Source organism: Nomascus leucogenys, chromosome 3, assembly GCF_006542625.1.
Source record: "Nomascus leucogenys isolate Asia chromosome 3, Asia_NLE_v1, whole genome shotgun sequence".
Classification (NCBI taxonomy): Eukaryota; Metazoa; Chordata; class Mammalia; order Primates; family Hylobatidae; genus Nomascus; species Nomascus leucogenys.
The window spans coordinates 141118917-141144271 of record NC_044383.1 but is presented as its reverse complement, the minus strand read 5'-3'; the positions used below and the strand labels follow the sequence as shown (position 1 = coordinate 141144271).

The window sequence follows — 25355 nt, the reverse complement described above, 5'->3', positions numbered from 1 at the left end:
CTATTTTTATAAAAGAAAAATATTTTATTTTTGGCTGGGCACAGTGGCTCATGCCTGTAATCCCAGGACTTTTGAGCCCAGGAGTTCAAGACCAGCCTGGGGAACACAGTAAGTCCCCACGTCAATTAAAAAATAGGAATAGGACAGGCGTGGTGGCTCATGCCTGTAATCCTAGCACTATTTCAAAGGCCAGGGCGAGCAGGTCACTTGAGGTCAGGAGTTCGAAACCAGCCTGGCCAACATGGTGAAACACAGTCTCTATTAAAAATACAAAAAAAAAAAAAATTAGCCAGGCATGGTGGTGGGCACCTGTAATCCCAGCTACTTGGGAAGCTGAGGGAGGAATTCAAGAATTGCTTGAACCTGGGAGGTGGAGGTTGCAGTGAGCTGAGATCGCACCACTGTACTCCAGCCTGGGCAACAGAGCAAGACTCCATCTCAAATAATAATAATAATACATTTTTTAAAAGAAAAATATTTTAAAAACAATAAGCAAAGTTTGAATAAAATGGGCAAATGGGTATGATTCTAAGCAGGCTGAAAAGTACTTCCATTTCTCTTGATGTCTAGAAATAACCACACACATTCAAGTCACAGGGTCAAACCTCAAGTGGCCTCTGGGATCACAAAACAGAACACCTGGGAAAACTTTGTTGTTGTTGTTGCTAAGACAGGGTCTCACTCTGTCACCTGGGCTGGAGTACAGTGGCACAATCATAGCTCATTGCAACCTTGACCCCCTGAGCTCAAATGATCCTCAAGCCTCAGCCTCCCAAGTAGCTGGGAACACCGGTGCGCACCACCATGCCTGGCTAATTTTTTTATTATTCTTTCGTAGAGATGGGGCCTCGCTATGTTGACCAAGCTGATTTCAAACTCCTGGCCTCAAGCCATCCTCCTGCCTCAGCCTCCAAAGTGCTGTGATCACAGGCGGGAAAACTCCCAAAACTAAGGATGTTTTACCTGAATCACAAAATAAAACATTCATTTCACACTTACCCCTAAGAAGTCCGTGCAGATTTAACCTAAGGTTTTGTTGTTGTTGTTGTTTGTTTTTTTACCTTCCTTACAATTCAGACTAACATAAATTCATTACTTTGCTTTAAAGCATCATAGAAGGTTGTAAGCAACCTTTCTGTTAAGAAAAGGAAAATCAAATCTCAGGCCCTGGCTCTAGTAAGTTAAGTCAGGTTGGGAATAGCAGTACAACAACCCAACAGTGCTGGGTAAGCGCCCAGGAGGGAGCACTTCAGAGCATTCTAGACTCCCAACGTCGGCCTAGAGAACACTGTTACTCTGCAGGGCTTCTGAGGGCACCCAGGACCATCTTTATGAGAGATCTAAACCTAGGCTTTACGAGGCTTTCCATGAAACTTCCTGTATCCTACAGCCAACACTGTGTGTATGTCAAGTGCTGGGTTTAGATGAGGGACATTTAAGAAGCACACTTCACTCCCCAGCTCTCACTCTCACCTCTTCTGAGTTAATATTAATCACCAAGTTAGAATTTATTTAGCATTTAACACACACACGGTGTTATTTACTCTTACGGCAATCATGTAAGCCACTATTATCCTACTGGTTGAAGGGCCCAAAGCTCAGAGAAGTCTGGTACGTGCTCCAAGATCACGTACAAACTCAACGCTAACAAAGGTGCCAGGATTCAAACCTAAGCCTGACCCCAATACCGATGGCTCAGTAACGCCATGTTCTGCAACATCTCATTGGCTAGGAAGTCACTGAAAATTCTAATGGTAGATAACCTGAATCTTAAGATCCCAAGACCACTTCCACAGGGAAATGAGACCTCACAGCATTTGTCTATGAGGGTTTTCCTGAAAACCTTTGACATCCACTGAGATTCGTGGGAAGAACCCAAGCCTCTCCCATCAATATTCTCCAAGCTTCATTTTAAAAGCCCCACATCTGGGAATCTCGACCATTGCACTCACTAGATCACCAGCTACTCCAAAACAGGGATCATGATTTTTTTCTCTTTGTGTCCCAATGAGCATCTCATGGGCCACAGCCTGGGACTTCAGAGGCACCTGAAAAGTGCCCTCTGGATGAATGACTGGATTGGTTGTACTGCTATTTCCCCAGTGCCCTTGGCAGTTGCTTAAGGCCAAATCCAAAGCCTGACTAAATATTTATTCAATTTCATTTCCAAGTTTTGCCTTTTCTGTTCCTTCTTATTCTAGCAGTACATAAACTATTACCTCCACTTACAAAGTACCAGCAGTACCTGGAAAAGGTAGACATCTCCAAAGGAGTTGCTGAGGCAGAACACATTTTCTTTCTTGGGATGTTCTGGAACAGACTGCACTATGCTGTCTTCTGCAAACAGAGCGCACCGAGGGGCACTGCTCTGATCCATGGAATTCTTCCCATAGGTCTCATAAAACAGCAGCGTGCATCCTGTGAAACAGAGAAGCAAAATAACATCCCGGTGAGACCTGGAGATATAGGAAAAGACTGGGAAGGTAAGTGATACACTTTTTCAAAAACACCTGAGTGAATCATGCGACAGAAACATGGTAAACAAGGAAAAGTGGCATCTGAAGTATACGAAGTTGTATCAGAATGAACTTAAACGAAAATGCGATGTCTTTGTAAATGTAATATCAGTAATAACAATACCAAATAATAAGTTGTTGCTTAACTCTTCTAAGTACCGCACATGCACTGGCTTATTTAATCCCCACAGAGGCCCTAAGGTGGGCAGGGTTATTTAGCCCATTCTACTGTAACCCAAAAAGTATCTAGGACAGGTCTTGATCCACTGAGAAGTTTATTTTGCCAAAGTTATGGACATGCCCAGAGGAAGAGAACACAGAATCACAGAAATAGTCTGTGGTCTGTGCTTTCCTCCAAAGACAATGTTGAGGGCTTCGATGTTTAAAAATTAAAAGTGGGCTGGAGGGGAAAGAGGGAGAGCATGGTAATCCACCTGCTGCAAGGGAAAAGGAGCAGGCAGAGGAACTGTCAATCATGTAATCATCCAGCACTTGATGAATCAGCACTTTACATAAGATAAGGTGAACACAGAGTAGCTGGCTACCTGTGGGGATATTTAACCTTTTATCTGTAGCTACTGCTTAGAAAGAAAATGAAAGGCAGCTTCTTGCATGACTCAGCTTTCTGCTTAATTTTTTTTTTCCTTCTGGCGTCAGGAATTGGGGTCTCCAGGTTTTATTTTCCTTTCACACTAAAAATGAGAAAACTGACAGATCGAATTACTTGCAGGGGTCCCACCGCTGCACCGTGGAGCAGCCAGGGATGTGAACTCAGGCCCTCTGGCCCCAAAGCCCTCATCCTTAAGCACAACACCACATTATTTAGGGTATCTCAATCTGAGAGACCAAAGAAAATACCACACTCACTCACTCCGTTGACCATCAATGGGAACAAGAAACTGAACATACCTAGGGGACTTTGCCATTTATGAGAAAGTACCCAGTTTGTTCTCCAAATGCCATGTAAAATAACTTAATTTTTAGTATTTCCTTTTGTCTCACAGTAATAGAAAACATTACTTAGGCCGAGGGAGAAAAGTGAAACTAAATGTGCCTGAATTTTCAAACGTTACTCTAAAAATACTGCAACATATGCTTTTAAGTACTTATTTTTCCCCTCATAAGCAAATAAAGTATTGCAGGTAGAAATTATGAAGAGTTTGCTTCATTAATTAGAAATTGCATTATAATTATTAGACACAATTTTTAAGCAAATTAATGCTTCTAAAATGCTCACAAATGTGTCCTCTTGTATAGGTTAACTATCCCCTCAAATCTGTATCCAATAAACTTTTTTGACCACTTCTCATGTGGCAACCTCCAGCATACAAATAACAATGACATGACCACCATCTGGGTGCTTCGCAAGTGCCTTTCACATTGACAGGAGAGAAACACCAGCCTGCCTTCACTGTAAATAAGTGCCTGGGGCCCACTTCATGGTACTTTATCCTACTGTGTTTACATCCTCATTCATAAAAGTTCAGATGTTTTGAAAACTATTTCATCTTTCCAATTTCATTACTTTCTTTAAAAATAAGTCTTGATATGAACAAACAAGTTTACACAATAGAACCGATAACAGCACACAGAAGCCAAGAGAGAAAGATGCCTGCTCCAAGCTTGGACTTCAGAAACAGTACTTTCTCCCTCCATGGTACTTTATGATCTCAAGAAACTGTGCATTTGCTCCTCCCCGCAAATAAAACTCATCCAAACTAACAGGCTGACTGAACTCAAACATTATAAACAAGGGAAAATAGCAAGAGGTTTACAGCCAGAGCTGCTTCTTGCAGGCCTGGCCAGTATCTTTTTCCAGCCACTGATGCAGCAGTTAAACAATAAACCAAGTCTTCCCATCGAGTAAGGCCCATCTGATGCTACTGTTGCACATGCTACAAGCCATGACCTGGGGCCCGAGGACCAGGGCAAAGGGGCAGAGCAGCTCCAGCTGCACACACGTCCAAATTCTTTCCGATGGGTTCACGTTCACTTCCCAGCTTCCCTAACACTGGAATCCCAACACCCATGGTTTAAATCGTGGCATCTAGAGGAAATGAATGCAAACCTTGGGCCAATGCCAAAATGTCACCAAACCTAACAACCCATGGACAACAGACTCCCGCTCTAACTTGGAGGCATGAAATCAAAACAGGACATTTCACATTAGAGCCAGGCCAGGAAGTAAAACAATAGGCAGAATTTTGTGGCTATCAAATTTAAAAATCAGGAAATCAATCTTAACTCTATGACATCAAGTTCAACTTCACGGGACTCTGCATCTCTAAGGGGGCACTGGGGCCAGTGGAAACGGGCTGCACCCGTGTCAGTGAAGCCTCTGTCATTCACCCCGGTGCTGGGGGCCACCAGCCCTGCCTCTGCCATTCACCCCGGTGCTGGGGGTCACCAGCCCTGCCTCTGCCATTCACCCCGGTGCTGGGGGTCACCAGCCCTGCCTCTGCCATTCACCCCGGTGCTGGGGGCCACCAGCCCTGCCTCTGCCATTCACCCCGGTGCTGGGGGTCACCAGCCCTGCCTCTGCCATTCACCCCGGTGTTGGGGGCCACCAGCCCTGCCCAGTCCCTACCAAGCGCTGGTCTTGGCTTGGAGGGGTCGTTGACACTAGATGTTCTTGCTATGGTAGCAGAAAGAGAAAACAGATTGGCATAGCAATGGCACTACAGGAACAGAGAGGTAATATTGGTAGAAATCTCACCCAGGGGAAGGAGGGCAATTAGTCTTGGTTTTCCCTCAAATCCACCTCTTCTATGACACCCTCTTGACCTCCCATCCCTGCTGCTGGCCTGTCTCGGGGAAGAATTACCAATACCCTAAAATTAGTTTATGAACTCCTCCCCCGACACTGACTATCACTCAGTCTGTTGCACATTTTGAGGGATATGTTTAATGACCTTGCCAACTCTTCAGCCCGGGAAGTCCCCAGTGAACTGCATGAAAATCCACTCATTGGAAAAGACAAATGGAAAGCAGAATTACTCTTGTTAAAAATTTATTACATCCTCCAAAGCCTTGAAAAACATGTATGTCCCTCGCATACCTATACATTCCAGGTAGGCAGATAACCAGATGGTTTGTTAATAATGGCTCTCTCCAGAAAACTGTCTCCCATTTATTTACATGGATACTTTAAGGATAATTTAAAAATTAGGCTTCAGTGTGTGTGTGTGTGTGTGTGTGTGTGTGTACATATATGTGTTTTTAACTAAGATTAAACCAACCAGTTAAGTCCAAACATTACAACTTGGATTCTAAGCCAAGAAATCAGAACTCAACATACTGAATTCCCAGAGGAAAGAGGTGTAGAAAGCCACATGGAAAAGGTTACGCTGGGGGAAAAAAACATCTTTATCGCATGTCTTGCCTTGGCTGCAAAGGAAAGGAAGAAATGCGTGCTTGATAACATTTATACTACAAAGTACCCTTTATCCATGGATCTTGAAGTGTTTTACAAGCAAACACCAGGAAAGCAGGACCTAGCCAAGACTACAAACCTAGCAATGCTCAGTGACAACTCAGGTCCATCACTACCCCTGAAGTTGGTAGCCAGAAGCTCCTGGTCTACCTTGTGGGATAAAATACAGGAAGCTGCCAGTCAGTTCTTCCAGCCCTTAAGTGATATCTGCCTGAGTTTCCCTCAAAAAGCCTGCAACAATTTGGCTCTGGACAAATGTGATCAGTAGCAGAGAAATCGAAAAGGGAGCATCTTTCCACATGCTCATGGCTGTCACTGTTGTTTTTTACATTAATTTAGAATCAGCCTGTCTCCCATCTATCAGTCCCACCCTAACCTCTGCAGGCCCAGAATAAATTCAATGTCTCTTCTACACACTGCTGTTCACTCCCACCCAGTTCTTATTTTCTCCATGCTAAACATCCCTAGATCTTTATGCCCTCCTCCATGTGGCACAGCTCTAAATCTCCTTGTCGTCACCTATGGCCCTGCTTCTCAAAGTGGTATATTCTCTCTCTCTTTCCCTCTCTCTCACACACACATACATACACACACACACACACACACGCACACACACACACACACACACATAGTCACCCTGCCTCCCAGTCTAGCCCCCACCACTAGGGTGATGTATACTGGGGGTTTTCAAATCCATAGACAGGCAGGGAAGAAATTCTCAAAGAATTAATTTTAAGAAACAAATTTTACATTAAAAAAGTAGATACATGACACATGATGGGGTAACGTGCATCCGTTCTAAGTATTCATATCATGTGACTAGGAAGCAGCTTCAGACTGATTCACAAACAGTCCCAGATGTTCACCCCTTAAGGGAACATGTTCACTCTCTCCCCATTTAGGGATCCTCTGGGAGAACCTTTCAAAGATCAATTTCTCATTTCCTAACAAGTCTCCTGCAACATTGTGCCCACAAGGAGGGAAACGACCAGCTCTGACCAGGGCAAAGAAAGGAGAGACTGTCATCTCTTTTGCAAGAGATACAGCATCTCTAAGGAGGTAGCTGATGATCACGTGACATCTCTAATGCGGTAGCTGAAGATCACATTTGCTCTTTGAAATCACATTTACCTTTTCAGCCACATCACCTTGGAAACACATGGCCTGCAAATTAAACCCCGACATCTTTTTCACTCATAATACTTGTTTTGGTTTGTTTGTTTGTTTTTGAGATGGAGTTTCACTCTTGTCGCCCAGGCTGGAGTGCAGTGGCATGATATCGGCTCTCTACAACCTCCGCAACCTCCGCCTCCTAGGTTCAAGCGATTCTGCAGCCTCAGCCTCCTGAGTAGCTGGGATTACACGTACCTGCCATCATGCCAGGCTAATTATTGTATTTTTAGTAGAGATGGGGTTTCACCATGTTGGCCAGGCTGGTCTCAAACTCTTAACCCCAGGTGATCGACCTGCCTTGGCCTCCCAAAGTGCCAGGATTACAGGTGTGAGCCACTGCACCTGGCCTCACTCATAATAGTTTGCAGCCACATTTCCCTATCCTGTCCTTGGGTAGCTATCTGACTTTTAAACCTTAAAGCAGAACTTTCTTATCTCTTTAAATTTTAATCCTGCCAGATTCAATCCATTATTCCGTCTTTCCAAATCATTTCTGTCATTCAATACAGAAAACTGCCTCTCCAGTATGGAAAAACGGGGGACGTTCTTTACCTTCCTCAGCCAGCCACAATGTCTACAAGCATCCAAATCTAGGGATGGAAAAGAGGACTGCAGAATGTGAGGAATGCTGGGCCCCTGGGCTTTGTACACCCGCCGGCCTGCTAGGAAAAGGTATCACTTGGATATGAAATGCCTTTGCAAGTGCCCCTTTACCAGAGGACCAGAGGGGCTTGTGGTAACCAAGGCATGATGCCTGCCCTCCACGGCTGGGGGAGCAGGGCTCCAACTGTTCAATAAGGGGCAAAGAAAAGCTAGAAAGAGGTAATTGAGAGGGCACTGGACATTGCACACATAGTATTTGCAGATGTTTCTGCTCTCTCCTGTGACAGGGAAGGGCATCACTTGACGATAAGGTTTGGCTTTTGAACAACACACTCAGCTCCTCTGACAAAGAGTCCCAGGGGGCTGTGCAGAATGCCAGAGACTGCGAGGCAGCTCTGTGTGCATCTGCATAAATCAATGCTGCTGTACAGATTTGGGGCTTCTTGCTTCCTCATGGCAATTATAGTTTTTAAATGGCAATGCTTATAAAAAACTTTTCTCATCTCAACAAAACAAATTCTTACTTCTGTTGCCTTTATGTTTAAAAAAAAAAAGACAGCTGGTCCATCAATGATAGACTGGATTAAGAAAATGTGGCACATATACACCATGGAATACTATGCAGCCATAAAAGAGGATGAGTTCCTGTCCTTTGCAGGGACATGGATGAAGCTGGAAACCATCATTCTCAGCAAACTATCACAAGGACAGAAAACCAAACACCACATGTTCTCACTCATAGGTGGGAATTAAACAATGAGAACACTTGGACACAGGGTGGGGAACATCACAAACCGGGGCCTGTCGGTGGGGTGGGGAGGTGGGGGAGGGATAGCATTAGGAGAAATACCTAATGTAAATGACGAGTTGATGGGTGCAGCAAACCAACATGGCACACATATACCTATGTAACAAACCTGCATGCACACTGTACACATGTATCCTAGAACTTAAAGTATATAAAAAAAAAAGACAGCTGCACTTGTTAGTGATGACAATAAATAGACTTTGTTCATAAAGCTGGAATGACAAATCAATAATCCAGATGATATTCTTAGTTGCACAAGCTGGAAAGAAAGCTTCTTTGGAGTTCTGAACATGTACAGAAGCTGCCTTCCAAATAACTAAACTACCTTTGGTTATTGACTTTTTTTCTCCAAATCCAGAGAAAGTATCTAAAACGGTATAGGCATACCTATAAAATAAGCGATAAGTATTAAATCCAACCATTATAATAGGCCGGGTGCAGTGGCTCATGCCTGTAATCTCAGCACTTTGGGAGGCCAAGGTAGACGAACTACTTGAGGTCAGGAGTTATGAGAGCAGCCTGGTCAACATGATGAATCCTCATCTCTACTAAAAATTAGACAAAAATTAGCCAGGTGTGGTGGCACACGCCTGTAATTCCAGCTACTCAGGAGGCTGAGACACGAAAATTGCTTGAGCCTGGGAGGCAGAGGTTGCAGTGAGCTGAGATTGTGCCATTGCACTCCAGCCTGGGCAACAAAGCAAGACTCTGTCTCAAAAAAATAAAAATAAGTAAAAAATCCAATAATTATTTATTGAACTGCATAATACATGTGAATAGTAGGTAAAGCCTATTTCACAGGTGTGAGAAAGTATCTGCATTAAGGCAGCCCATGGATCCTGTGTCAAACCCCTCATGTGAACTCAAATCAATGCTAGACTCTTGGTACTTCCTGGGAAAGAGCACGGCTAGAGGAAACAGTCCCCAGTGGCCTCAGCAGGTGACACTGCACTCACCTTTCAGCGTTACCCAGTACTGTTTCCATTTCCTTCGTGCCACCAGCTCAAGCTTCCTTTCCTTCTGCACAGTGACCAGGGGCTTGAAGAAGAGCCACCCGGCTTTCCGGACCACCCCCTGTTCCTTCTCAAAGAGCAGATCCAGCTGTTCCAGAGAGCTGAGTGACTCGCTGCTGGACTCGGCGGTTTCTGTAGATGTTTCTATGTTCTCAGTGTTGGTCCTGCTCATTTCCAACTCTCGCATGAAATTCTCATAAATGTTCTGCCGGAGGGGATCGCTGCCAATCGCATGTGTGGATTCGCTTCTCTGAGACAGGATCTGAGCAGAGCCCCCTGACCACAGAAAAGCAGATGCCTGAGAGGATCCCTGCACATCTGTATTCAGTCCATCAGAGCGACTGTCAAAGTAGTCACTGCCCTCCTTGGACCTCGGCTCCTGTGAGAAACACACGTGATCACCCATCAGAGCTTACAGCTATCCAAAGCATCCCTTCTTGAACACAGCATAAGTGTAGTACTGGTGGCTGCTAATAATGTAATGCAAAGCAAGATTCCTGTAACAAAAACACATCTTTAACCATCAAGTCTTCATACCAGAAAGAATTTTAAAAATAATGTTGCCCAAGCCAATTTATATCCAGTAGAATTAGCACTTAGAGAGGTAAATAAAATACCAATGGCTCTCCTAAATCTAACCTGCGCTTAGCATTGAGAAATTAACTAGTATGTTTACCACACACTAGTGAAAATTACTAGAATGATATTTCTTTCTTCATTGCTAACCATGAATCAGTATCTTCCAGAAAAGAATTCATATTCTTGCTATTTATTTTTCCCCTGGATCGTTTGAAAGGTAAATTAGAAAATTACTAGTACCACGGTAGGGTGGGGAAGATAGGGACTCAGTATTGTCATGCAAAACCCAAAAACTTCTCCTCCTCTCCCTATAGTCCCCAGCTTCTGGCCAAGTGCCCAGGTCCAGACTTCTAGACTTTGACATCTCTAGTATCTTATTTTCCCAGTTCATATAGTAAAAATAATAGGTGGCGAGGTGGCTCATGCTTATAATTCTAGCACTTTGGGAGGCCGAGGCTGGTGGATCACCTGAGGCCAGGAGTTTGAGACCAGCCTGGCCAACATGGTGAAACCCTGTCTCTACTAAAAATACAAAAATTAGCCAGGCATGGCGGTGAGCACCTGTAATCCCAACTATTCGGGAGGCTGAGGCAGGAGAATCACCAGAACCTGGGAGGCAGAGGTTGCTGTGAACCGCGATCGCACCATTGCACTCTAGCCTGGGCAACAAGAGCGAAACTCCATCTCAAAAATAATAATAATAATAATAATACACTTAGGATTCCTTATCTACGAAGGGTACTGGCTAGTAACTATAGCTTTTTTGTTTTTCTTTTTTTTTTTCGAGATGGAGTTTTGCTCTCATTGCCCAGGCTGGAGTGCAATGGCGCAATCTCGGCTCACTGCAACCTCCGCCTCCTAGGTTCAAGTGACTCTCCTGCCTCGGAGTCCCAAGTAGCTGGGATTACACGCATGCGCCACCACACCCGGCTAATTTTGTATTTTTAGTAGCGACAGGGTTTCTTCATGTTGGTCAGGCTGGTCTCAAACTCCCAACCTCAGGTGATACGCCCACCTCGGCCTCCTAAAGCACTGGGATTACAGGAATGAGCCACCGCGCCTAGCCAGTTTTTTTCATAATTAATATTTCTTACTTAGAGAATTACTTTCATGAAAAAATACACTCATTTATTCATTCACGTCCTTTCATTTGAGTACCTATTTTATTCTAGGTACTGGAGATATCAAAGACATGATTCTTAACTGCAGTATTTATTCCAACACAAAAATCAAACACAGGCAGCTCTAAATACAATTCATACTTATATAATAATGTTGCCCCCTGTGAAGACCGGGTGCATTGAACATCGAGCTGGCCACGCACAGAGCTGAAAACATAAAGATATTTCTCTAATATCTGGATTAGAAGTCTAGTCACTGAAGAAAAATAATTTGCATACAGACTTTTCACTGGTAAATGGCAGTAATTAAAACTTTCAGCATAAAGTGAGCTTAACTTCTGACTCAAAAGGCACTGACATTCAACATTTATGGCTTAAACGAAGATAACTGCAGAGACGCCAAGCACACTCAAGACTACTCAGCTGCTGGTGGGCTTTCGATTATATTTTCTTATGCATTAAAATAGAAATGATGGAAAACTGGGTCAAGGACCATTGACTGAAGGCCTTATTTTGAATATCACATTGTGTAGAGAGGTTTCCTTTTCATCCAAAAATCAAGTTGCAATTACTTGCTGTTTTGTAGGAGAATAATCACAGAACTGGAGAGTACTTCCAAACACCCAGGAGCCATGAACAACTGCGCCCCAAGCATATATTACAAATAGAAATATGATTTGCCACTGTTTACACTGCATCTCCAGTCATATTTATTTATACACTGATGCTTATGCATAACAGAGCAAATAAACCAGCTGTTGTGAGTCACTTGCACAGGAAACTTTGGAAATACTTAGAGTTTTTTTTTAAATTGTCACTTTGTTGCTTTTCAATAACTCCTGGCTGGGTGCGGTGGCTCACGCCTGTAATCCCAGCACTTTGGGAGGCCAAGGTGGGCGGATCACGAGGTCAGGAGATCGAGACCATCCTGGCTAACACGGTGAAACCCCGTCTCTACTAAAAATACGAAAAATTAGCCAGGTGCAGCGGGCACATGCCTGTAGTCCCAGCTACTTGGGATGCTGAGGCAGGAGAATCGCTTCAACCCGGGAGGCGGAGGTTGCAGTGAGTAGAGATCACGCCACTGCACTCCAGCCTGGGTGACAGAGCAAGACTCTGTCTCAAAAGAAAAACAAAACAAAACAAAAAACTCCTAAAAGGTGAAGAAACACTTCTCATCTAGCTAGTATTAACATTATCTCAGTTATAAATATGTCCCTCTGACTCATAACCCAAAAACACTGGAATTACCTCTGATAGCCTGCAAGGGCCATGATGGAATGCTTCAAAACAAGCACAACTCTGCCAGAGAAAGGCACAGAAGTCCCAAAATTAAGTGTGACCTACACACACTCTTGACACCGCTTCTCAAGTTACAGTGCTAACTTTTAAATGTTTAACCGTAGCAAAGCAAGGATTTTCCTTTTTCAGAAATGGGGCGGGGGGTGGAATGCATTTTAGCATTTATAACTTATTCTTATACATAGGTATGAACTCTCCCAGTCTCTAATAAATTTCTAAATCTTTTTATCTAGAATCCTAATAGTCAGTGACTAATTTTCAGGCTAACAAAAAAGAGCCTTTAAAAAATATAGAATGTCTTTAAATAGGTTCGGCTAGAATTCTTAATCACTGTGTTATGCGGATGAAACTAAGGTGCCTGCTATATACATACACAAATCATATGATTTCCATTTCCATACAAATGACTTCACTTCCACCAAATCAAATAATCAGAAACAAGGGCTAATGTAACTTGATGACTAGGGCAATACAGCAGAGTGGAGATGAGTAAAGACTCAAGAGTAAAAACTCAGGCCAAGTGTGGTGGCTCACGCCTGTTATCCCAGCACTTTGGGAGGCCGAGGCGGGTGCATCACCTGAGGTCGGGAGTTCGAGACCAGCCTGACCAACATGGAAAAACCCCATCTCTACTAAAAATACAAAATTAGCTGGGTGTGGTGGCACACGCCTATAATCCCAGCTACTCGGACGCTGAGGCAGGAGAATCGCTTGAGTGAGCCAACATGGCACCACTGCATTACAGCCTGGGCAACAAGAGCGAGACACCATCTCAAAAAAAAAAAAAAAAAGAGTAAAAACTCAAGAGCTGTCACTCTACAGAAAGACATGTACTGCAAGATTCCACCTACAGGTGGAATCTGAAATAGTCCAACTCATTGAGGCAGAGAGTACAATGGTGGTTGCCAGGGGCAGGAGAGGGAAATGGGAAGATGCTGCTCAAAGGGTACAAAGCCTCAGTTTTGCAGGAGGAATGAGTTCTGGAGCTCTAAGGTAAATAATGGTGACTACAGTTGATAATACTATATTCTATGCTTAAAATTTGCTAAGAAGATACTTTTTTTTTTTTAACAGAGCAAGACTCCGTCTCAAAAAATAAATAAATATAAATAAAATAAATAATAAAATTCTAATTCTTTGATTCCAACCAGTTTTTGTTGTTGTTGTTGTTGTTGTTGAGATGGAGTCTCACTCTGTTGCCCAGGCTGGAGTGCACTGGCGTGATCTCAGCTCACTGCAACCTCCACCTCCCAGATTCAAGCGATTCTCCTGCCTCTGCCTCACAAGTAGTGGGACTAACAGGCACATGCCAGCATGCCCAGCTAATTTTCATTAGAGATGGGGTTTCACCAAGTTGGCCAGGTTGGTCTCAAACTCCTGATCTCCAGTGATCCGCCTGCCTCAGCCTCCCAAAATGCTGGGATGACAGGTGTGAGCCACCACGCCCGGCCCTAACCAGTTTGTTTTTAACTCTACAGGCACACAATTCAGAGTTAAGTTTTTGGACAACGCAGAATTGAAGGAGACCCAGTTCCTGTAGGCAGGAGAAGCAAGGAGGGTCACTCTGCCCGTGATAGAATGACTCATACACAGCAGCCACTGGTCTGCTTCTGAACCGCGTGGGAACTGACACTGAATGCAGCTCACTAGAGCCACGTGTAAGCCAGGCCACACACACAGATAAGCAACACACTCACTGCACATAAGAGATGCAGAATCATTGGCTCGATGCCACCACCAATAAGGGGACACAGTGGATGACAGCTGAACACAGGTCGGCACCATAACACTTGAATCAAAAAGGCGTGGACGTTGTCCACCTGGGACTGCAGACCTCGAGCAAGAAGAAGCTGCGTCTCCCATTATGCTCAGCGAGGATCAGTTGTTTAGGAAATGGGAGCTGAGAGAAAAAAGTCAAGGAAATCTCTACGATTTCGTGGTTTAGTCTGAAAAAGTGATGATCCAGGAGTAAAATCACTATACAAATTACTACAGTATATTCAGGGATATGAAGAGGTCCTGAAAACAGTATGCTGATCGTCTGTTCTTCGTCTCTGTGTGAAGGAGAAGGAGGGAGAACCGAAGCCCAGCACAGGAGGGGGTGGTGGAGGCAGACACGCCACGCATCAGAAGGAAGTAACAAAAGTCAAACTTCACAAATCGGAAGCAATCTACTCAAAAAAGTTATATTAATTTCCACCCCTAAATCTCTATATAATTTTATAATTTTATGTCTATGTAGGATGCAATTCTGCTAGAGACTAACTGCCCACACAAATTCCCTTCAACTCCATGACTTATACAGAGAAATTTAAAAAAAAGCTTCTCCCCTCTATAATCAAAAATAAAAACAAATAACAAAACAACAACAAACTGAAAATTTAGCAATTGCCACTAGTTACCTAAAAAGGCAAACTATCGCTTTTCTTCCTAGTGGATAAGCCACTTTGCTCCCTCAGTAAAACTTTACATGCCATGAAATAGAAGTATATTCATCATTCTTATTTTATCAGTATATATATTTTTCTATTGCATGTATTCAGGTACAAGATATTTTCAGGATGCCATTAGCTATCTCCATGAGGAGGTTAAGATTACACATATAGGCCGGACGTGGTAGCTCCTGCTTGTAATCCCAGCATGTTGGGAGGCCAAGGCAGGTGGATCACCTGAGGTCAGGAGTTCCAGACCAGCCTGGCCAACATGGTGAAACCCCGTCTCTACTAAAATACAAAAATTAGCCAGGCATGGTGGTGTACGCCTGTAATGCCAGCTACTCAGGAGGCTGAGGCAGCAGAATCGCTTGGACACAGGAGGCAGAGGTTGCAGTGAGCCAAGATCGCACCACTGCACTCCAGCCTGGGCAACAGAGCAATACTCTGTCTCAAAAAAAAAAAAAAAATTACACATGTAGATATATCATCAACTTTTTTTTTTTTGATGTACCAACTTAAGCATAGAAATTTTAATTTCATCAGAGTAATATCAAGTTCAACAAGCCTATTCAACCAAAAATAATGACAATCTCATCTGTTTTGTTTGGACTGTAAGAATGAGGTCTAGTAAAATTCTCAGATAACCAATTCTTTCAGGAATTCTCTTCAACTCTGCACTTACTTTTTTTTTTTTTTAAAGACAGAGTCTCTCTCTATTGCTCAGGTGTGATCTCAGCTCACTGCAACCTCCACCTCCCGGGTTCAACTGGTTCTCCTGCCTCAGCCTCCCAAGTAGCTGGGATTACAGGCACCTGCCACCACGCCAGGCTAATTTTTGTATTTTGGGTAGAGACAGGGTTTCGCCATGTTGGCCAGGCTGGTCTCAAACTCCTGGCCTCAGGTGATCTGCCCACTTTGGCATCCCCAAGTGCTGGGATGACAGGCGTGAGCTGCCGCACCGGCTATGGCCAAGTCTTAAGATTAGACCTGTGGAGTGCATGGAAGAGTGCAGGGACATGCACAGAACCAGAATGCTATTGACTGAACATTTGTTTCCTCCCTCCCCAAAATCCATGTTGAGGCCTTAACTACCAGTGGATGGTATTTAACTGACATCTTTGAGAGGTAATTGGTTTAGAGGGCGTCATGAAGGTAGAGTCCCCATGATGGGATTAGGGTCCTTATAAGAAGAGGAAAAGAGCCTAGACCTCCTGCTCTCTCTGCCGCATGAGGACACAGCAAGAAGGCGGCCGTCTGCAGCCAGGAAGAGAGCCCTCCCCAGAATCGGACCACACTAGCACTCTGACCTCTGACTTCCAGCCTCCAGAATTATAAGAAATAGATGTCTGTTGATTAAACCAAGTCTGTGGTATTTTGTTTGCAGCCCAAGCTGACTAAGACACCGGAAGATTAAAGTTGTGGGCTAAAAGTGAAAATATCTGAAACAAAAGAGAAAACAAACCCACACCTGAAAATGAGATGAGCCAGGCTTTCCACCAAACTCTTCACTTTTGCCAGATCATTTAAGCACCCCGACAACACTCTATGGTGGCTTCTACTAACCTTCCCCTTCTCCAGGTGGGGAAACTGTGGGGACCCTTCCCCCTGCTCTAAGGTACGCTCACCTGGAGTTTCCTTTTCTTCCTTGAGAGGCTTCCCGTCCAGTCACTGATCCGTCGCATCCTGGCTTTGAGGGAGTCCTTCTTCGCAGTATCCTCAACTAAGGCTTTGGGCTTCCGACAGGGGAGAGTGAAGGAACTGTACTGGACGGGGTCCCTGTGTGCCACCCTGGAGGGCACATCAATGTCGGAAGCAAAAGAGACACGGTTGCTCAGGCTAGCATGTGTGCCCATGTATTCATCAGAAAGGCGGATACCTGAGGGGGAGAAGCTCCCCAGGTTGGCATCTTTGTACAGTTCCCGGAGGGAGGAGAGGGAAGAGCTTTGGTTGAAAGGCTTTTTGGCATCACCAGGTGGGAAGCTGGCATGGAGGCTGGGGTCAGGCATGCCAGGGGCCAGGAAGGAGCCCTCAGCCTCGCTCAGCTCTCCAGCGTTGCCCCAAGGGGAGTCATACCAGGACGACTCAGAACTCAGGGAGCTGCCTTTGCTGGACCGCAGGCGAGAGTCCGTGGGAGAGGGGCGATGGCTGGGCAGGGAATCGGCGCTGGACCCCCTCCTGGCTTCAGGCACAGGGGAGGTTTCCGATGCTAAGGTAGGTGAGTACCTCAGCAGCTGCACGGGCTCACTGGAGTCCTCTGCAGGCACTTTGCTGGGGTTGCCACCATTGTGGAACTCGACCCTTAAACACCCATCCAGCTTCCCCAGCGTTTTGATGAGCACTCTGGGGCTCTTGCGGTCTTCGCCCGGCGGGGTGGAGGCAATGCTCTCATTCCTCCCGTAGCAGTTGAGAAGGTGTCCGTTGCAGTCTCTGGAGGTGATGTGGTTATCTGCCGGCTCGTGGCCAACAGAGTGGAAGCCGTTCTCAGTTGAGAAAGCAGCACTGATGCCCTGGAAATCCTTCCCTGGGGCATTTGTCCTGTGCATGGAGTAGGCAACACCTCTGGAGACCTTGCATGTGGGGCCACCGGGTCTCGATGCGTAAGGCTGGTTACTCTTAAAGTGAGAAAGGCAGCTTCGGGCCAGGGACCTGGACTTGTAACCTGCTCCGCTGCTTCCGTGACCCCATCCATGCAATGACTTTTCCTCTTTTGTATGAATGCCACGTATTTTCAGGGAGCAAGGAATTTGCTTAGCACCAGTAATAGTATTGCTATGATTTTTAGATCCTTGAAGGGTGTACTGACTCTCGGAGTTGCCCATTTTAACCTAAATTAAGAACAGTTGCATCAGTAAGACCGTGGCCTAAATTATGTTCCATTATGACAGAACTTTCTAAAAAGAATGCCCTGCATATTACACAGCAACTTCAGTGCCTGGAAGGACTCAGAGGAGTAGGGATAAGAGTCAGTCAGGAAAACAGGCTCTCCTTATTTTGCAAGGCTGCTCATTAGCTAGAAAGACAGCACTGCACACCTGTCTGCTAGTTATTTTAAAGATATTATTCATTATACAATATTAATTTAGAAGGTGAACAGGCATAAAAATCAGCTTATGAGAAAGATCTGCTTCAGGCTTGGTGTTGGGAGACTTTGAATGAGGTTTTTTTGCTTTTTTTTTGAGACAGGGTCTCACTGTTATCATCCAAGCTGGAGTACAGTGCCGCAGTCACAGCTCACTGCAGCCTCGACTTCCTAGGCTCAAGTGATCCTCCTGCCTTAGCTTCCCAAGTAGCTGGGACTATAGGCACGTGCTACCACTCTCAAGCTCGGGCTTTTTTTTTTTTTTTTTAAAGATACGGGGTCTCACTCTGTTGCTCCAGGCTGGTCTTGAACTCCTGGGCTCAAGAGATTGTCTTGCCTCGGCCTCGCAAAGTGCTAGCATCACAGGTGTGAGCCACCACACTTGACCAAACTAATGATTCTTGAAGAGAAAAATCAGGGAAAGTATCTTTATTCTGTCAGTCTAAATACATAGATTTCAGTGATCAGAGAGATACATTTTCATTATACATAAACTACTGGTAGAACTAACATCTCTCCATAGTATTTTGAGAGATTTTTGCTCAAAAACTACCACATTTTTATAACATGACACCAGGTACCAGGCTCTGTTGGGGCTCTAGGAATACCACAAAAGAAAAAGGCCTGGAAGTCCTCAAAAATGAGGCTGAGATGAAAAATGGGGGAAAAAATAAGAGCTCTCATTTGGGAAAGAAAAACATTTTAATAAAACTAATCTCTAGAGCTTTTCTAAAGATTTCAGGTGTCTTCACTTTAGAATACGATGAGAGAAATAAGTATGAAGCTGACTTAGAATAAGGGCATCAGAAAAATTTAATATTAGACTCTTACTTCCTTGTAAAAACCCCAGTTTGCTCAAGGAGTCTATTAGTTAAGCCAAACTCAAAGTGAAAAGGGGGAGAGGGAGGGAGGGAGGAGGGGAGGAAAGAAGAAACCATCTCTTTTAATTCTGAAATAATTTTTTTGAGGTGGGATCTTGCTATGTTGCCCAGGCTGGTTTCAAACCCCTGGGCTCAAAGGATTCTCCTGCCTCAGCCTCCCAAGTAGCTGGAACTACAGGAACATGCTACCATGTCCAGCTAGTTTCTCACTCAAACCAGTATATCACTGTCTTAGGTCAGCTGGAGGTGATGCTCTTCTGGTGAGGTCTCCACATATATTTAGTAGGCTTTTTATTTTTAATTCTTTTATATCTAAGAATGTGTAGCCACAAAACAGAAGTTAAATGGATTGACTTTTCTTTGGTGGTAATTATCAGATATTTTAAAACCAAAATCACTAGCCCAAATAATTAAACCTTTACTTATTACCTTAATCACAGTCATGCAACTTGACGTGACCCCCAAGTCACAAGGGTTGGGTTTACCTGAAGTCTAGTTTCTGCTCTGAGGGAGGTTAGTGGTCAATAGGCTTTACATGGTCTTGGGAGCAACACAGCACATTTAACAAGCACGCAAAGTGAGTCCATGAAGTGAGCCTGAAAAACAGAAACGCAAGAAAACTCTGTGAAGCGTTTTACTCCAAGCTCCCACAAAGTCAAAAGGAAGCTTTAATGCAAATTATATGAAGAAACAACTGGTGTCCAGGGTCACTGTCAAGGTAATAAATGAAATGTCTGTGGACCGTGTGATTCATCAGGGTCATTTGAAGCCAGAACTGCCCACCCAGTCTTGCAAAGGCCACCAACTCAACACCCAAGTCCGCTGTCAAATGCATGCCTTTGTTTCAGGGGAGACCGCTTCAGTGACTCATGTGTGGCTCATCTGTCACCACGACCAGGAAAACAACTCTGTCTCACAGGGCTGCAGGAGCGTCGGGCTGGCGTGACGAGAGGTGGCCCTTGTTCTCTATTTGACCAAGCAGTAAAAACAAAGCCCAAAATGTAACATCACAGTGAACAGTCCTTGGTTAAAATAACTTAGCTTGTAGAGGCTGACCCCATAAATGAGATTAAAAGCTTTCTCAAGCACATGTTAGCAGGGGCAAGAGGTCCCCCTCTGAGGGATAAGGCATGGCTTCTGAAAGGGAGGAGGACTGGCTGAGATGGGGAGGCTCCCCTCTGGTGGTGCTCACTGCTGGACACGAAGCCACATACACGGGAAGCAGAGGGGTGAGGCCTTAATAGTGACTTTTTGTTCCTTTTTTTTAAAAAAAAATGTTTACTTATAATTGTGGTCAAACATGGATAACATAACATTTTCCATCTTACCATTTATTTATTTATTTATTGGAGACAGAGTTTTGTTCTTCTTGCCCAGGCGGGAGTGCAGTGGCACAATCTCGGCTCACTGCAACCTCCGCCTCCTGGGTTCAAGCAATTCTCCTGCCTCAGCCTCCTGAGTAACTGGGATTACAGGCATGTGCCACCAGGCCCAGCTAATTTTGTATTTTTAGTAGAGACAGGGTTTCTCCATGTTGGTCAGAGTGGTCTCGAACTCCCGACCTCAGGAGATCTGCTCACCTCAGCCTCCCAAAGTGCTGGGATTATAGGCATGAGCCACCACGCCCGGCCCATCTTACCCATTTTTAAATGTACAGGGAAGCAGTAAGTACACTGTTGTACAACCATCACCGACATCCATCTTCAGAATTTCCAACTTGCAGAACAGAAACTCTGCACCCATTAAACAGCAACTCCCCAGGCCCACAGCCCCTGGCAACCGTCATTCTACTTTCTGTCTCTATGAATTTGAGGACTCTAGATACCACATATAAGTGAAAGTATTTGTCTTTTTGCAACTGGCTTATTTCACTTAGTATAATGCCCTCAAGTTTCATCCACGTGGTAGCAGGTGTCAGAATTTCCTTCCTTGTTAAGGCTGAATAGCATTCTATTATATGTGCATGCCACATTTTGTTTACTCATTCATCCCATGGAGAGACACTTGGGTCGCTTCCACCTCTTGGCTATTATGAATAATGCTGCTATGAACATGGGTGTTTAACCATCTCTTCCAGACCCTGCTTTCAATTCTTTGGGATATATACCCAGAAGTGGAAATGCAATAGCATTAGGTTATTCTATTTTTAATTTTTTTTTTTTGTTTGGAGACAGAGTCTTGCTCTGTCGTCCAGGCTGGAGTGCAGTGGCACAATCTCGGCTCACTGCAACCTCCGCCTCCCAGGTCCAAGTGATTCTCCTGCCTCAGCCTCTCGAGTAGCTGTGATTACAGGTGCACACCATTACGCTAGATAATTTTTGTATTTTTCTAGAGACAGGGCTTCACCATGTTGGCCAGGCTGGTCTCGAACTTTCAGCCTCAAGTGATCCACCCACCTCGGCCTCCCAAAGTGCTGGGATAACAGGCGTGAGCCACCGCGCCCAGCCCTATTTTTAATTCTTTATGGAGCCGCCATACTGTTTTCCACAACAGCTGCACCATTTTACACGCTCACCGACAGTGCAGCAGAGTTCCAATTCCTCCACATCCTCACCCATGCTTGTTATTTTCTGTTTTTTGACAGTAGTCATCCTAATGGACATAGGTGGTATCTCATTATGGGTTTCATTTGCATTTCTCTAATGATAAGTGATACTGAGCCATCTTTTTCATGTGCTTATTGGCTATTGTATATCTTCTTAGGAGGGTTCAGTGGCAACTGTCTTTTTTTTTTTTTTTTTTTGAGACAGTCTCACTCTGTTACCCAGCCTGGAGTGCAGCGGTACAATCTCGACTCACTGCAACCTCTGCCTCCCGGGTTCAAGTGATTCCCCTGCCTTAGCTTCCTGAGCATCTGGGATTACAGGTGCCCGCCACCACACCCAGCTAATTTTTGTATTTTTAGTAGAGATGGGATTTCACCATGTTAGCCAGGCTGGTCTCGAACTCTCAGGTGATCCACCCGCCTCGGCCTCCCAAAGTGCTGGGATTACAGGCATGAGGCATTGCACCCGGCCTCAGTGGTAACTTTTACAGTTAGTGGGAAGAGAAGCAAGACACTGGAGCTAGGTTCCTCTAACAAAGACAAAGACAAATCTCCTGCCTGAGTCTATCCACGCAGATACATTTTAAATTAAAAAAAAAAAAAAAGGCAAATAGATTCTCCACTTGGCCATCGGCAGGAAATCCAATAGCTCAGCCTCTAATTAATAACGACTGAGAAGGTGCCTGCTATGCTGCCGGTACCCTACCTTTTAGTAGGCAGCTGTGCCACACATCTAAAAAGGGGATAGCAACTGCTAGACTTGCCACTAGAACCTGGCCCCATCTCACACATGGGGCTGGACCACAAGAACCCCACCTTTTAAAAGTCCAAAACCAGCTGGGTGTGGTGGCTCACGCCTGTAATCCCAGCACTTTGGGAGGCCAAGGCAGGGTGGATCACCTGAGGTCGGGAGTTCGAGACCAGCCTGATCAACATGGAGAAACCCCGTCTCTACCAAAAATATAAAATTAGCCAGGCATGGTGGCGCATGCCTGTAATCCCAGCTACTCAGGAGGCTGAGGCAAGAGAATTGCTTAAATGCCAGAGGCAGAGGTTGTGGTGAGCTGAGATTGCACCATTGCACTCCAGCCTGGGCAACAAGAGCGAAACTCAGTCTCAAAAGAAAAAAAAAAGTTCAAAACCTGGCTGGGCATGGTGGCTCAAGCCTGTAATCCCAGCACTTTGGGAAGCCAAGGCAGATGGAGCACTTGAGCCCAGGAGTTCAAGACCAGCTTGGCCAAAATGGTGAAACTCCATCTCTACTAAAACTACAAAAAAATCAGCTGAGTGTGGTGGCACACACCTGTAATCCCAGCTACTTGGGAGGCTGAGGTGGGAGAATTGCTTGAATCGGGAGGCAGAAGTTGCAGTGAGCTGAGATCAAGCCACTGGACTCCAGCCTGGGAGACAGACACAGCAAGACTGTCGACTCTGTCTCAAAAATGATGATGATAATAATAAATAAACAAATAAATAAAGTTCAAAGCCTGAGCTGTTGCTCTACCTTAGCTACCCTTTTATTTTTTAACTGAGGGAACTATAAATGGCCAGAGAAGCTCCTGGCTGCTGCCACTCAGACTGTCACGATCAGAGTGAGCCTTCATTTGTTTCCTTTCATAAAGACCAAGGTCCAGCGATGACACTGGAGGCGAAAGGCTCCCGGCCGCTCCCTCCTCAACCACCTCTCTTTGTCAGCCCTCCTGAGCTGCAGCACACACTGCACAGGCCCTGAGCTCGCCAAAACCAGCGGACAAAACTGCAATTCAGTGGCTGACTGTGTCAGCTGCTCACGGACACACAAAGAGGCCAGAATTCAAAGCCGCAGTATCGCTCCCAGGTGGAAGTTTCTGCCCCAGCGGAAGGTTAGAACCTAAGCTCATCTTACTACTTTTGCAATTAAATAGCTTAATTTTTTTATTTCCTGGGATATTTCTAAAAACACAGGAGACCCCATCCTCTACTGGATGCTGTGCACTCAAGGCCTTGCACCTGGAGGCTCACATAAGCACCCAGTGACACCTGTGGTACCAAATGACAGCAATTCATGTGCTACACAGTTGATGCGGACCCCAGACCAAGGGCGGGAATCCTCCTTACTGGGTATGACAGAAAGACTGGTGTACCAACTCATGAGGATACATTTCCATAATTAAGATAGAGAAAAGCAAACAAGGAGTGACAGAAATATAGAACAATGTGCATTTTCACATATGCACTCTAATGCTGACCAAATGTGCAATGTTGGGTCAATCCTGGCAGGGAAGAAAAAAAAAAAAAAAAGCCTTAAACTGTAGAAGGAAGAATTTATCCAATATTTATGAGAAATTTATTGACAGGAAGGATAATCCCTGAGGGAAGCTAAGTAATTATTGTCCCTGAGGAGTTTGACAAATTGAACAGATATTTATCTGTCATGCTTCAGCTATGATTTTTGTCCGGAAGCAAGGGAATATTTAAGGCAAATGTTCAGTAACCTCTGGCCCCCTGACTCCTTTACTAAAGGAATTTTATGATATTCAAGTTTAAAAACTATTTTAGTTAATAGAAAGGGGGCTGAAAAAAATTTAAAAAACAACAGATTTCATGTAAACTCTTAAAAACAAAAGTACTTTAAAAGGGCCTGGTGTTTACAAATAGCAAAAGTATGTATAGGTATAGTCACCCGCAGCAGCCCCTGTGAAGGTGTTCTAACCTGCAGGAAGAGGTATGAAGTATAACAATGTGTGGCGAGGCCCAGGGCTGGTAGAGACGTAATTTAAGTGAAGTCACTCTGGAATAACGTGGCACCAAGAGTGTGTATACTTAGCAAACATTTTATGCTGTGTACAGACTTTTTTATAATTATTTTTTATTTATGGGACAATTATAATAAATATTGGAATTTTTTAAAAATGATCACAATGACATGGACCTAGAACAAAAAAAAATCCTACCTTCCATTCTCCATTCCCTCCCAATCCCCAAAATCCTACCTCCCATTCTGCATTCCCTCCCAATCCCCAAAATCCTACCTTCCATTCTGTATTCCCTCTCCAATCCCCATTCACGAGTATGCTGTGTAGCTTTTCAAGCTAAAATTACAAAGAGTGGAAGTTTTTCTTTTTTAAAAGTGTGATCAGTGACCACACCAGAAGTGTGCAGCGATGTGGAGGAATGTCCTAAGTATGCCATCACAGTCCCAACAGCCACTGTCATCTACTGAGTCCCGGCGAAAAATAGCTTTCAGGAGGAAATTCGAGATTTACCTTTTCTTCATTTGCCTTTAGCCTGGGCTTGACTGGATGAGTCAGATTCCCAAATTCTCTAGTTCCATGTAGTGTGGCATTTATAGCAAAGAAAACTAGAATTGTCCGCCTCTGCTTTGTCTCTGGACTGAGGCCCTGAGCTGGCTACCCACATGGAGCAACTGAAGGGGAACAGCAGGAAACCCTCCGGGTGGGCAGATGGTGCTGGGCAGAGGCCTGCGAGGAGGGCGGGGGCTGGATCGGGGACAGCAAACAGAACGGAGCCACTGCAAAAAAGCAGATCTACAGCTGGCCGAGACTGTGAGAGGAAGCGCAAGTGCTACTACCAGGAGATACCAACAGGCTTCACATCGCTCCAGACAGATTTTTATACTAAACTAGGACCCTCATCCTAGTCCCAGGCAAATACTTCAGATAGTGACAAGAGCCAGATAACAAAAGGGCTAGCCATCACTAACCATAACAGGATCTACTTGGTTTTCTTTATGTGGGGAGGGTCGGGGACAGCTTTAACCACTAAGGAGAGGGGTTTCTGTAAATTCCAGTCTCGTTTGTGAGACTTTGGGCAAACTGCTCAAGCTTTCTGAATTTCATTTTCCTCATTTGCAACTTGAGGATAAAA

General features: G+C 44.6%; 1 protein-coding gene across 1 annotated transcript in view; it reads right to left on the bottom strand.

Moving 5' to 3' along the window:
- Positions 1–19539, bottom strand: part of TIAM2 (TIAM Rac1 associated GEF 2) — a 132483-nt gene extending 112944 nt beyond the window's left edge. Inside the window, exons 1-4 of the mRNA XM_030809864.1 lie at positions 19429–19539; positions 16609–17808; positions 9490–9925; positions 2246–2418 (exon numbers count right to left, since the gene is read on the bottom strand). Of these exons, the coding sequence (XP_030665724.1) occupies positions 2246–2418; positions 9490–9925; positions 16609–17802 (1803 nt within the window). The 5' untranslated portion in view covers positions 17803–17808; positions 19429–19539. The remainder of the gene's footprint in view (positions 1–2245; positions 2419–9489; positions 9926–16608; positions 17809–19428) is intronic.
- Positions 19540–25355: the final 5816 nt, after the last annotated feature.